General features: G+C 27.0%; 3 protein-coding genes across 3 annotated transcripts; all 3 read right to left on the bottom strand.

Annotated features, from left to right (window-relative positions):
- Positions 1-1,195: 1,195 nt before the first annotated feature.
- Positions 1,196-2,782, bottom strand: LOC101502405 (inorganic pyrophosphatase 2-like). Its single transcript, XM_004510300.4, has 3 exons — positions 2,506-2,782; positions 2,053-2,376; positions 1,196-1,919 (listed from the first exon to the last, which is right to left on the bottom strand). Exons 1-3 carry the CDS (start codon positions 2,641-2,643, stop codon positions 1,563-1,565), a joined length of 819 nt encoding a protein of 272 aa, XP_004510357.1. The 5' UTR covers positions 2,644-2,782; the 3' UTR covers positions 1,196-1,562.
- Positions 2,783-7,080: 4,298 nt separating this feature from the next.
- On the bottom strand, positions 7,081-8,956 carry LOC101502077 (inorganic pyrophosphatase 2-like). The gene is made up of 3 exons (XM_004510299.3): positions 8,729-8,956; positions 8,276-8,599; positions 7,081-7,595 (listed from the first exon to the last, which is right to left on the bottom strand). The coding sequence occupies exons 1-3, from the start codon at positions 8,864-8,866 to the stop codon at positions 7,239-7,241; spliced, it is 819 nt and encodes a 272-aa protein (XP_004510356.1). The 5' UTR covers positions 8,867-8,956; the 3' UTR covers positions 7,081-7,238.
- A 2,116-nt stretch (positions 8,957-11,072) lies between these two features.
- Positions 11,073-13,875, bottom strand: LOC101514966 (uncharacterized). Its single transcript, XM_004510429.3, has 2 exons — positions 12,837-13,875; positions 11,073-12,733 (listed from the first exon to the last, which is right to left on the bottom strand). The coding sequence occupies exons 1-2, from the start codon at positions 13,873-13,875 to the stop codon at positions 11,073-11,075; spliced, it is 2,700 nt and encodes an 899-aa protein (XP_004510486.2).
- Between the last annotated feature and the right edge of the window lie 83 nt (positions 13,876-13,958).

The following is a 13,958-nucleotide window of genomic DNA, read 5'->3' as shown; positions in this document are numbered from 1 at the left end:
GTCCAATGACTAGATCATTAAAGTTAGAATTTTAGATTTCAATTTTCTTTAATTAAAGAAAAAATACATCAAAATTGAATAGTTTATGATATTATTGTGTTACAAATTGATTTAAGTCTAGTTATATGTTAACTTAGATGGTAGAGTACGAGAATTTGAGACCTTTATCCTTAGTTATAGTCTCGCCCTGCCACTATTTTTATGTTTTTTATAATTTAAAGTTTCATTTTAAAATGTCATTTTAGGCTTATGAAGATGTTATTTCTTTTTTTATCTTTATGTTTTTTGATTTTAAAGTATTTTTTTTTTGTGCAAAATACATCTATAGATTGACTAATTTAAAAAGCATTGAGGGTGAGAGAAAAAATCAGCACAATAAATTTATAAAATATGATTTTATCTCCAATAGTCGAATTTTTAGATATATTTCTGATACTTGTGTTCTTCTATTTGTTTTGAGAAAATCAAAAACAAAATCCACATTTTTTTCCCTCGAGACAACCTAATTAAGTGATGCAAGCTGTTTTCTATTAAATATAAGCCACTTTCTAATTATACTGATGTTGGCACTTGGTTGTATTGCTTCACCACACTAGCTACATAGAACAATATCTGGTGTCCCAGCAAATCCATGCATTAAGCAATATCCTATGTGAAGAAGCAGTAGCAAATTTATAGGCAAATGCCAATTTATGCTTTAAAAGTTTAAAGATTTTTTTTTAACAAAAAATTTCATTTTTAAAATCTTTATCAAATATCTTAAAGACATATGTAAAACCCAAATTTATAATATTTTTTCCCAAGGAGTCCAAATTTTTAGATCCACCTCCGATGCTTGTGTTCTTTATTCTTTTTTTATGATATCCTTGTGTTCTTCTGATAATATGTTTTCTAATATAAGTGTTGGGCCTATGTGACACCTCTAGAAAACTTTCAATTATATCTTGTTCTATTGAGTAAAAAAAATTATATTCTATTAATTTAATAATAATAATAATAATAATAATAATAATAATAATAATAATAATAATAATAATAGTGGTTCTAAGTCCTAATTCAACTGAAAAATGTTGTCAAGGTGAGTCTTTTGTCTTTCAAATCTTTTAAAATAAAATAAAAATAAAGTAATTACAATACTTTTGAGTTCTATTCCACATAAAGAATAATTTTTTCACAGCAAACAACAAACAATATCTTATACTCCAAAAATAAAAGTACTTTTATATTATTACTTTACACAATATATAGTATCTCACCGCATAAGAAAATAAAGGTAATTCTGTAGTTGGTAAAATATATATATATTGGGTCCTTTCATGTTGGGATTTAGTGTGAGGGGATTATGTTGCTAATCTCACTATTTAAACTAATTGGTCATACTTATTTATCAGCATCGTCAAGGGCTAATTGATATTTTTACTCGATAGAATAAAGTTCCATCTTACACTGATTCCAGCATTTGGCAATATAAGAAAAGGTTGATTGAAGTTAATCAAAAGGACAAAAGAAAAACCTATTACTAATGATACATTTGCAATGAGAGTTACTAGTAAGCTAATAATTTAAGGTTGAACTGGAAGAACTTTAGGCAATGATTCGAGGACAGAGATTGATAGATTTTGTAGCTTGCAATCAGATGAAATGAATTGAGCATTTTCTTCTATGGTTATTTTGTTGATCAATTGTATCAAAACTTGTTCAAGCTCTTCTCCATCACACCAACCATGAATTTCAGCCTTAATAAGTGAAGGGTCTTTGCATATCAAGTCCCACACCGGAAAGTTCTTCCTTGGCATCATGAAATCTCTCTCTTTAAGTCTTAAGGTAGGACAATAATCTCCAGCGCCATCTCCAAGGTATATAAACCTCTTGTTTTCTAATACAGAAATTGAACTTTGGATTCTATCTACTATAATACCCTGTAATAATAAAAATATATTATAAATATAATTTTATCGAAGATGAAATTTCTTAATGAAAAGAAGAGATTTGTTTTTAACATTTAATTTTACAATAATTAAAAATAATGTTAATGGTTGAAAAAATGTATACCTTGCACATGTTGGGAGGGCAGAGAGTGCAACCATGTGAAGCATTGTTGAAATCATGATAAGGCAAAATTCTTAATCTTCCTTCTTGATTAACATAACCTGGATTAGTGTTAATCTCTGAGAAATATTGGCTTATTTCCAAATGCTTCAAAATAGTTTGAATGAAAAACATATTGGCATCGCTAACAATTCTCAAATCACAGCCTAAAGCATGTGCTGATTTAATTGCTGGTATTATTCTGTTGTGAATTGGAATCCTATGAAGAACCTTTTCAATGTCTTCAATTGTTACACCTTCTGAATGAAGTTCCATCATCATCTTGTCCTGTAATTCCAATACCATAACATAAAAGACACGTGTTATTTATTTATTTAGACAATGTAGATTGTGAATTATTTAATTAATTAAAAACATGGACCGTGAAGAAAAAAACAGCAGAGAATAAAAGCATACCATGAGAGAGTTCCAAGGCATTGTGGGAAGGAGCTGGTTGAACAAATCGGTGAAACCCAATTCATCAATAACCCAATTATCACTATCACAATCAATGATGGTTTTGTCAAAGTCGAAAACAATCACAATATTAGACATTTTTTCTATGAGAGTTGAGAAAGGGAATAGAAAAGATTTCAAAGACCCAGAAAGAAAAAACACGTTCACAAGAATTAGTTTCTATTTGGGTGCCTCTAAGTGCTCTCAAAATTTGTTATTAGCTTGATTTTGATACTCAGAGAGGAAACGGTATTTAAAGGGATAGTGATTTTTTTTTTGTTTAAGAATAAAAAAAGGAATCTTTGATGCCAAAGGAATATTACATAGGTCAAGAAGGTGTGGGAAAAGTTATTCAAAGTTTAACAGAAAGTTTGAATCCTTGTGGTATTTCAAATTATATCTCAGCCGTTGGATATGATTAAATTTTGAATGGGGAAGATCGGAGGGTGTGGCTTGATTTGACCGTGAGAATAAAACGAGGAAGGAATTGGTGGCCACATATATTATTGTTGTGACTGTAACGCACTAATTTGCTATCTTTGTGGAATGAATTTAATGCCCACAAGAATATTCGGAGTATAGTTCGATTCCGGGTCCGCTCAAGAATTATGAGTTTTAAAGTGAAATTATTAAATAGGTTATTTTTAAAAATTAATAAGTAAATTATTAATATTTTATTTAATAATTATATACATTTTTTTAACTAAAATTAATAGTATTTTCAAATATATTCTTTTCTATATTTTCAAAAAAATAAAATAATACATTTTAAAATGTTATACAACAACATCAATAACTATGTAAATTTTTTCATCTTTTAGTTGTTAAAGAATAGTGTGTATACTACCACTCCAATAATTTATATTACCAATGTGTTCACAATTGTACTGTGATTTCTCAATTTATAACTAATATTTTATGTGGATAATGTGCTCACTTTTAGTTTCGTAATTTTTCAATTTATAATTAATATTTCTCTCATTTCTGCTATCTTCATTGGCCAATTTGGCTATAGTAAGAAAATTATTAAATAATTTGAAACAAAAATATATTTTATTTAATTTATATAAGATTTTATCGAATTTAAAAATATCAATTCAAATAAAGAATGATTCCAACCAAAATTGAAAATTAAAACTTAAAACTTCTTTGTATATTTGAATAATAAAATATTTTTTTATAATATATTATTGGCCTTTAAATATTTTTTTCGAGTTTAAAGCAAATGTTTCTCTCTTGTTCGATTCATGTATGCTACGACAATGGTGCGTTTAATTTGTTAACATTGAACTAAAATAGTAATCAATGAGTATAATTTGTATCTATCTGTAATTTTTTTATTTATAATTGATAAATTGTAATTAACGTTAAAATTAATTTTAATCTGTTTAATTTTATTACCTTATGCATACGGTATTCCCGTTAAGTTAATCCTAGAAGAATTAACTTAATGATTTAGGTTGTGATGGAAAGAGTATTAAGAAGGAGATCGGTGTTTAATCATGTTATTAACATTTTTTTTTTAATAACAAATTAACTACTAATATTTGTCAATAAAAAAACGTATTTTGAAATTACAATGTTCAAGTTAAAATATGCAAATTTATCCAATAATAATATTTTTGACAAAATTTATATAGTAATCTTAAGAATTTTTTATTATTTTTATTAAGTTTAAATATGCGATTAATTTTTGTAAAATATAATAAATTTTATTTTAGTTTCTAAAAAAAACAGTTTAAGTTCCTATAAAATTTAAATATTTTTGTTTTAGTTCTTAATATTTAATATATAACGGTTAGATAATTGATAATTTTAAATTTAAATATATTTTTAGTCTCTGTAAAATACAAAATATTGATTTTAATCTCTTAAAAAAAATTAGTTTTTGTAAAATATAAAAATTTAATTAAAAAAATAATTTTAGCTTTTGCAAAATACAAAAAATTTGATTTTAGTCATTGTATTATAAAAAAAAAAATTGATTTATGTGTTATACATTTTATATATGGAGCAAACAAATATTTTCTTAGTTTAATGGTTAAAAACTTTTGTTTAACTAAGTTCGATAATTTTTTTATAAGAATTTGACTTCTTAACCTAAAAGAACATAGTCCAACAATTATAAAATAGTTATTAATACCACCTTTAATTAATAATAATAATTTATTTTGTTTGTTTTTTTTTAATTATAATCCGTTTAGATTCTAATAACATAATAAAACCTTAATTGTTTTTTCATATATGTTTGACTCAAGTGCCATAATACAACACTAATTTATAATATTACCTTGTTCCCTATTGTTAGTACTCATTGAAAATTTTATTTGTCTCAAAATATAAGATATATTAATCTTTTACATTAATTTATTTATATATTATCAGAAAAACTTAAAAATATATAATGAATTTAGATTGGGTTGTATGTATCTCTTACACTACTTTATTATTGGTCTCGGCCGATATTTTAGATATGAGTTCGATTTCTAACTTAATCAAATTAATGATTACTAAGGTATACATTCAAACTTCAACTGAAACATAATAATATAAAGACAAGATTATGATGATCCTTAAACAATTCAAATTTTAATTTAGTTGTATAATACATAAATATTTTATTGTAAAAATAATAATTTAGTTGGATAATAAAATAATGGCATTAAATAAAATGGAATTATAATTAATTTCAATTTATTTTAAACATATCACATATTCTTAAAAAAATATAAACGAATTGATAGAAAAGTGGATTTTTAATTCATAGATATGAGCTCGATTCCTAACCAAATCAAATTAATGATTATTGAGGTACAAGTTCAAACTTCAATAGAAAGATAAAATTACGGTGATCTTTGAACAATTCACCAAATTATAATGTATAATTATATATTTTTTAAAAGTAATCAACAAAGCAAAGTTAACCAATTCAAATTTTAATTTAGTTGTATAATACATAAATATTTTATTGCAAAAATAATAATTTAGTTGAATAATAAAATCATGACATTAAATAAAATGGAAGTATAATTAATTTGAATTCATTTTAAACATATCACAAATTCTTAAAAAAACATAAACGAATTCATAGAAAATTGGATTTTTAATTCATAGAGATAGCATGGAGTCTTTATTTTTAATTTTTTTATTTATATCAGAGATAGTATGAAGTTCTAAACTGACAAATAATTGATTATTTCTTCTTAAATTTATTTATTTTTTCAAACTTCAATTTAAAATTAAATAATGTGTGTCAACCTCGATAATATTATAAACTTTTCAGTATTTTTATATTTAACTTTTATAATAATTCTAACACAATTACACAAAAATACTGTTTTGTAGTCATGATTAATGATTGGTTGTTCTCATATATATATAATTTATTTATACACTCATTTAATTGATTTATATGACTACTTTTTATGGGTAAATTTATATTTTATGTTAGTTAATGGCATTAAATTTAATCATATGATAAAAATAAAATTTATATTCTTATTTTTAAAATTTATTAATATAATATATTGAGTCAACAAACGACCCTAATGATCTGCTCCGTGTTTGACACATCACATTATATTAATTGTAAAAAAACTAAAATGTAATTTTGATTATTTATTTTAATAAATCTGTAATTTTATTTTGTCTATTTTATTCTCTTAATTTTGGTCCTCTATTTTAAAAATATTAACATTTGACCTCTCATTTTAATTTGAGTTTTAAGATTGATGATATGATAATAATTTAAGTAATATGTAAAAAAACTTAAATAATGATATAGAAAATCACAGTGATGTAAATTTTAATTTAATTTTAAATTACTGAATACCAGTTTAATAATTTTTAAAAATAAAATAAATAGTTTTTTAAAGTACATTTTGTTTCTATAAACCTTTTTGAAATTTTTCTTTTGTCCATTTTTTTAAATTACTTTTATTTACTTTAAATTTGCGATAGAATTTTCTGATAAAGTTTAGAGTAATGAAAATTAATTAAAAATATATGATACAAGTTTAAAATAAATAATAGTAATTTAAACAAAAGTTTAAATATTTTTCTGAAATATTTAATGTATAAAAAGTACTTTTCAAAAATATTAAAATAAAATTATTTATTTCTATATTTTCAGAAACTATTATAGCAAAGAAAATAACTTTTTTAACTTTTAGACATTATAAATGTAACATTCACACAGAAAAAATAATTACAAATTTATATCACCATAATTTTTTCACATCAATATATAAACTTTTTTTACACATCACTTATATTATTACCACATCACAAATATTAAAGCTCAGATTAAAATGGACAAAATATCGATATTTTTAAAAATAGTGACACCAAAATTCCAGAAAAATAAAAAGGAGAACAAACTTACAGATTTAATAAAATGGAGTAATAAAAAAAGTTGCATTTTAGCCTTGTATAAAAAGAAGAAAGATATGATTCAAAGCATCCATTTCAGAACTTTTTTAGAGTAATAATCTGCAAAAATAATTAATCAGCAGACTCAGCAATAACCAAGGGCAAAGTGGTATTTGTATTCAGTAGACATTCAAAATCACTATGATGGACCAATTCCAGCATTTTGCATTATAACTAAATTGATTAAAGCAAATCAAAGGACTAAAGAAAAAGCTATTACTTTATTATACATTTCTAATGATAGTAACTAGTAAGCTAAGATTTTAAGGTCGAATGGGAAGAACTTTAGGCAATGATTCGAGCATAGGGATTGATAGATTTTGTGGTCTGCACTCGGATGAAATGAATTGAGCATGTTCTTCAATGATAATTTTTTTGATCAACTTCATTAAAGTGTGTTCAAGTTCTTTTCCATCACACCAAGCATGAATTTCAGCCTTAATAAGTGAAGGGTCTTTGCACATCAAGTCCCACACCGGAAAGTTCTTCCTTGGCATCATGAAGTCTCTCTCTGTAAGTCTCAAGCTAGGACAATAATCCCCAGCACCATCACCAAGGTAGATAAATCTCTTGTTATTATCCTCTGAAATTGAATTATGAATTCTATCAATGACTAAACCCTGCAATATGTAAAACCAAATAATTATAAAGTTTAATGATTTATGATTGATTGATTGAAAACATAGAACATATTTACACATGAATTAAATATTATAATTATATGATTTATATTTAATCATAAAATATCAAAATCAAGAGATATCAATTTCTTTAAATTTAAGATAAAGGTGGTTCTACATAAACAAATATTGTGTTTTTTATTTGTAATCAATCTAGTAGCCACAAAGAAGAGACCAAAAAAAAAAAAAAGTGATTAGTTAAGTACTTTCTTCAATCCATAATTAACTCATTTGAAAAATAAAATTTGTCTTAAAATATGCTATCCTTTCAATCTTTAATAAAATTTTTTATTTTATTTTAATTAATATAATTTATATCATTTTTAATGTAATAATTTTATAATATATATTTTAATATTGATAATGCACTGATAATTAACAAGGTTATTTAGTCAAATAATATTATTTTTATTTTTATATTTTTATTTAATTCTTTTTCATCTTCTTAAGTTATTTCATTGAAATATTGTGTTTATATAAGATATGCTCTAACTATTTTAATAAACAATTGTCAACCTTTCAATTGAGTGAAATCAGATTTAATGTGAAAGTTTAAATTGACATTTGATGTCAATTGATATGGCTTGAAATATAAAGATAGGAGTAAACGAATATATTACCTTGCACATATTTGGAGGGCAGAGAGTGCAACCATGTGGAGCCTTGTTGAAGTCATGATAAGGCAAAATTCTTAATCTTCCTTCTTGATTAACATAACCTGGATTAGTGTTAATCTCTGAGAAATAATCGCTTATTTCCAAATGCTTCAAAATGGTTTGAATGAAAAACATATTGGCATCGCTAACAATCCTCAAATCACAGCCTAAAGCATGTGCTGATTTAATTGCTGGTATTATTCTGTTGTGAATTGGAATCCTATGAAGAACTTTTTCAATGTCTCCAATTGTTACACCTTCTGAATGAAGTTCCATCATCATCTTGTCCTGTAATTCCAAAACCATAACATAAAAGACACGTGTTATTTATTTATTTAGACAATGTAGATTGTGAATTATTTAATTAATTAAAAACATGGACCGTGAAGAAAAAAACAGCAGAGAATAAAAGCATACCATGAGAGAGTTCCAAGGCATTGTGGGAAGGAGCTGATTGAACAAATCGGTGAAACCCAATTCATCAATAACCCAATTATCACTATCACAATCAATGATGGTTTTGTCAAAGTCGAAAACAATTACAATATTAGACATTTTTTTTAGAGGTGAGAAAGGGAATGAAAAAGATTTCAGTGACACAAAATAAAATGGTTCACAAGAATTAGTATCTACTTAGGTGTCTCACAACAATGCTCTCAAAAATGGTTGTTGACTTGGATTTGAAACACAGAAGGAACCTATTTATATAGGAAACGATAAAACCAGAATGGGGCACAAATTTGTTTTTTATGGGTTAAGCAAAAAAGGAATCTTTGATTTGATCTGAAATAAGCTTTTGGAGAAATAATACAATTTAAGGCTAAGTTGCAGTTTTGGTCTCCTCCTATTTTATTTCTCCAGTTTTGGTTAATAAAACAGAATTTAGTCAAAAACTTGATGAAATGTCATTTTTTTTAAATCATATCATACCAAAATTCTGTTTAGGAGACCAAAATTGGGGAAAAACAAAATAGGGGGATCACTTTCGTGATTCTGCTAAAATAGGTGGACCAAAACTGCAATTAAGCTTATATTTAAATAACTTGACTTCTTTAGTCATTCTTTCATCCGGATGTGCGGCCAACTTTAAGAGTGATTTGACAGAGTTTTTTTGTAATACTTTGTGTCATAAATTATTCTCGACTTGTCTGATCATTTATCTTCATTATTCTGATCACAATAACTTTTGGCTTTAGTTGTGTAATGTTCAACTTCCTCTCTATCGAAAATACTTTAAATTCTTTGGTGCATGGCTTGAACATCTTGATTTTGATAATCAGGACATCATTAGATTAACTCTAACGATTGATCATCTAATATCACAAATTTAATATCTACTTTACGCTTTTGGAATGATCATACATTTGATAATATGTATAAAAAAAACGCACTCTTAAAAGATTAAGGGGTATTAACAAGCCCATGCAAGTAGTACAAACCTTAGTTAGGACTAAGGAAAGCTATTGGTTCCAACAATCTACATGCAAAAGAATATTTTGATACTAGATTCTTCCACTTATCAATTCTAAAAAGGTTGAGATTTAATAGAATATTTGCACTCTAAAACTCGTGGATTTTTGAAGATTATGATGTTAAGAATCATGTGATCTAATTCTATCACAACCTCTACTGTTCAGTTGAAAGCACTCTTCTCCCTTTTGATATCACATCTACATTTTCTTTTATTAAAGATAGTGATATGGAAAGACTAGGCCGAACCATATCTTTGGAGGAAACTAAAGAAGTTACTTTCAACGTGGAAAATTATAAGTCGTCTTACCTTCATCCTATATTTTTCAATAGTCAATATAGTGTGTTTGGCCAATCCATTCTTAAATTAGGTCATAATTGCTTCTAGGATCCTACTAAAATCGTAAAGATCAACCATATTCTAATTACTCTCATTCCTAAGGTAGAAGAACTTATACGGATAAATCAACTTAGACTTATAGTCATTTGTAATGTGAACTATAAAATTATTTCTAAAATCAGAAGAAGATATTGTCTTGGTGATTTAGAGATTAAAGTGCGTGTTTTTTATTTTATGAATTTGAGGTTATTGTTTTTGTTAGAGATGAAGATATGAATTTATTTCAAGATTTGAATTATAAATTTGATGAATATATGAATTTCTTAAAATTGATAATAAATTTTATGAGTTTTGTTTGAAGATGATAATTTTTAGAGTTTCTGTAAATAAAAAAATAATATTTTTAATATTTTAAAAAATAAATAATTAAATTATTATTTATAATTAAATAAAAGATCATTTAAAAAAAAATAAAAAATTGAATTGTTACATAAAATTATGTTAAGAGACTGCGATAAATATTTTTTATCTTAGATGTAATTCTATATTTTAATATCAGACCTTAAATGTAAAATGTCAAATATTACATAAATAATAATAATTAGAGCTATTAAAATTTTACGGAAAGAAGAGAGATCGAATCCCTCTTTAATACCTCTAGATTCGTCTCCGTGAGAAGAAATTAGTTTCTTCATTAAAATTAATGTTTTGATTTAAATATACTAGTGAGTAACCCGTGCGTCGCACGGATACAAATTACTATATTGATAAATATATTGTTATAATAAAGTTATATAATATAAAAATTTGAATTAACATTGACATTAAAGACATAATTTTATTGACATTGACATTAAAGATATAATATGAATTTTATCATCAATTCAATTCCATACAAAAAATAACTTACAATAAACAAATATAACCGTAAAAAGAATGTCGTATACATGTTTACAAATTATTGAAAATTTCTTTGTACACAACATTTTTGGTATCGGTACATAGTTTTCCTTCTTCATCTAAAATAACAATCTTCAATCCTTCCCTAGACTTTACTCGTGAAATAGCCACATAGAATTGACCATGAGTAAATTCAGGTCGCTTTAAATACAAACCAACTTGAGAAAGAGATTGACCTTGACTCTTATTTATGGTCATTGCAAAACACAACGACAATGGAAATTGTCTTCTCTGGAATTTAAATGGGAAAGCTGGATCAGATGGAACCAAATTCATCCTTGGTATATAAATCTTATCACCGATGTTTTTTCCCGTGATCACAGTTGCTACAATAATATTTGTACACAATTCATTTATGAGCAATCTTGTTCCATTACATAGTCCATTAGCTTGATCAATGTTCCTCAAAAGCATGACTGGAACACCAATCTTTAATCTTAATCGGTGATTTGGAATTCCAGAACATTTCATGTCATTCAAAAATTCTGGTGTGAACCAATCTCCCTGCACAGCACAATTTTCATCAGAAAGGACAGTTGAGTCTGAACTAATGTATTCCTTTTCCTCTTCTGGAATTAATGATAAAATATAATCATTAACGATATCTACAGTATCATGAGTCGGAGCAAGTATTGCCCTCTCTTCATAGTATTTCAAATTGTTTATGTTCTGTAAAAGCAGTGGATATGTCAATTCAAACAGAGATAATAGAGGATTTTGGGAATTTGTTACCAATAAGTCTTCAGGAATATTAATAATACTCTCCCCTAACTCATTTGAGTCATGTTTACCGTTTCCAATATCAAGCATCCAATCTGCAAAATCTTTAATGTCATTAGTATATGCATTGGGTTCTGCAGATGTTAAACGCATGTTTCTTGATAATGTCAAAACCTTGCAGTATTTCCATAATTCAGATGAGTTTATTGAAGCTGCCACTATATCATGCCTACAACCTTTTCTAACAACAGGTAATATTTGTCTAAAATCACCTCCAAAAACAACTACCTTCCCACCAAATGGTTTATGTAGGTTAGCCTCATCTACAGTCCTCATGATATCTCTAAAAGTACGATCTACAGCTTCAGCACATAATTTATTTAGCATTGGAGCTTCATCCCATATAATAAGCTTAGAATGTATGATAAGATTAGCTCTATCAGTGCGTTGTTTGATGTCACATGTAGATGTTTCGGTTGTAACCAAAGGAATCTTTAATGCGGAATGAGCTGTTTTTCCTCCAGGTAATAATAAAGCTGCAATCCCACTGGAGGCAATATTTAAAACAATTGAACCTTGGGATCTCAATGCAGCTGATAAAGTTCTCCAGATAAATGTTTTTCCTGTGCCTCCATATCCATATAAGAAGTAAAACCCTCCCGAATTAGTCATCACAGAAGCAATAATTTGATCATACACTGACCTTTGTTCTGCGGTTAAGGATGACAATAATGAGATGTGGGTTGCAGCTAACTCATCTTTGTCATAGTTTAATTCATCAGCCAAGAACCTATTTTCAAATTGATTCATATTTGAATGGGTAGGGCATGGCATGGTCTTAAAACTTTTAAGAGATTTACCACTCATGAAAAGTAGTTTGTCCAACTCAACCAAACAAATATTTTTTAACTCATCGTCACTTATTTGAAGGCCTGAATCAAAGAGAATGATTTTAATCATATAGTTAGTGTTGTAAAATATTAATAATAATAACACAAAATTAATATATATAGTATTTAATATTTAATTGCATACCTGGGTTGTTTAACATTTTCCTTTTTTCGTATAAAATTCCATCACATAAAAGTTTCCATGTAGCTTCCCAAACAACAAAAGGATTTGTCATTGAATTCATGAACAATAATATAACAAATAATCTCCTCAATTGATGTCCAGAGGCCAACTGACTTGCTTCAGTAATAGCATACACAAATTCATTGTCATCTTGCAGCAACCCAAGTGCAAAACACGCTTCCTTAAAGGTTTTATGTGTTGTGCCATCCACTCTCTTAATATCATTGTAACTTGTGCACCCTTTTTGTATTGTCAATAGGAGTCTCAAAAAATAAACATCCCCACCTCCTGGGGGAATATAAGTAAGTCTTCCAATTGAATTACCTTGCTTTCTGGGCTGCCATGTTTTGCTATTTTTTATATAAACAAACCTTGTAGGAAATTCAGCATAAGTCAATTCTCTTCCTTCAGGATACTTTTTGTTTGCCTCAAACCAAGCCAAAAACATTGTGTCAAGTTCTTCATTACGCGCCACAACAGATTGAATTGAATAATTTTCTGAATACATTACAGATTGCTCATTTTCAAGGTGAAATGAAAGCCTTATAACAGGAGGCCACCTTTGATGGATGTCATACTCAAAAGTTCTCCAAACAGCCTCACACGGGGCCAAATACCTGCACTCATAGTATTGTTTTATCTCATCAAGTACCTGGCCATTTTCTGTTCGGTTTGAAATCTCTATTGTGGCTCTATCTGGTCCTTTATTAACATACTTAAACAAATACTTTATTGAGTTTCCCTTGTTGCAATACTCAACATTGACATGTGCTTGATATTTCATCAACAAATGTGGATTGTATGGAACTACAAACCTATTGTCCAAACTGATTCCTTTTTTCAAAACGGACAAACCAGTATCTCGTCGCTTGTACTTTGGATAACCTTCATCGTCAACTATAGTTGAAGATTGGTAATCCTTTGGAAAATACTTTGAGCACTTGCCATCTTTCATGCACGGAGATTTTGGATTGGAAGATCCACATGGACCATGTAGCATGAAACTTGAAACAACATTTGCAAGTTTTGGATATAAATTACAATCAGGTAGTTCTGCTGAAATGAACTTGTCGATGTCATTAC

The sequence above is a fragment of the Cicer arietinum genome, chromosome 7 (genome assembly GCF_000331145.2).
Source record: "Cicer arietinum cultivar CDC Frontier isolate Library 1 chromosome 7, Cicar.CDCFrontier_v2.0, whole genome shotgun sequence".
Lineage (NCBI taxonomy): Eukaryota > Viridiplantae > Streptophyta > Magnoliopsida > Fabales > Fabaceae > Cicer > Cicer arietinum.
Note: the sequence above shows the minus strand (reverse complement) of the source record. Positions and strands in the feature narration are given on the sequence as shown.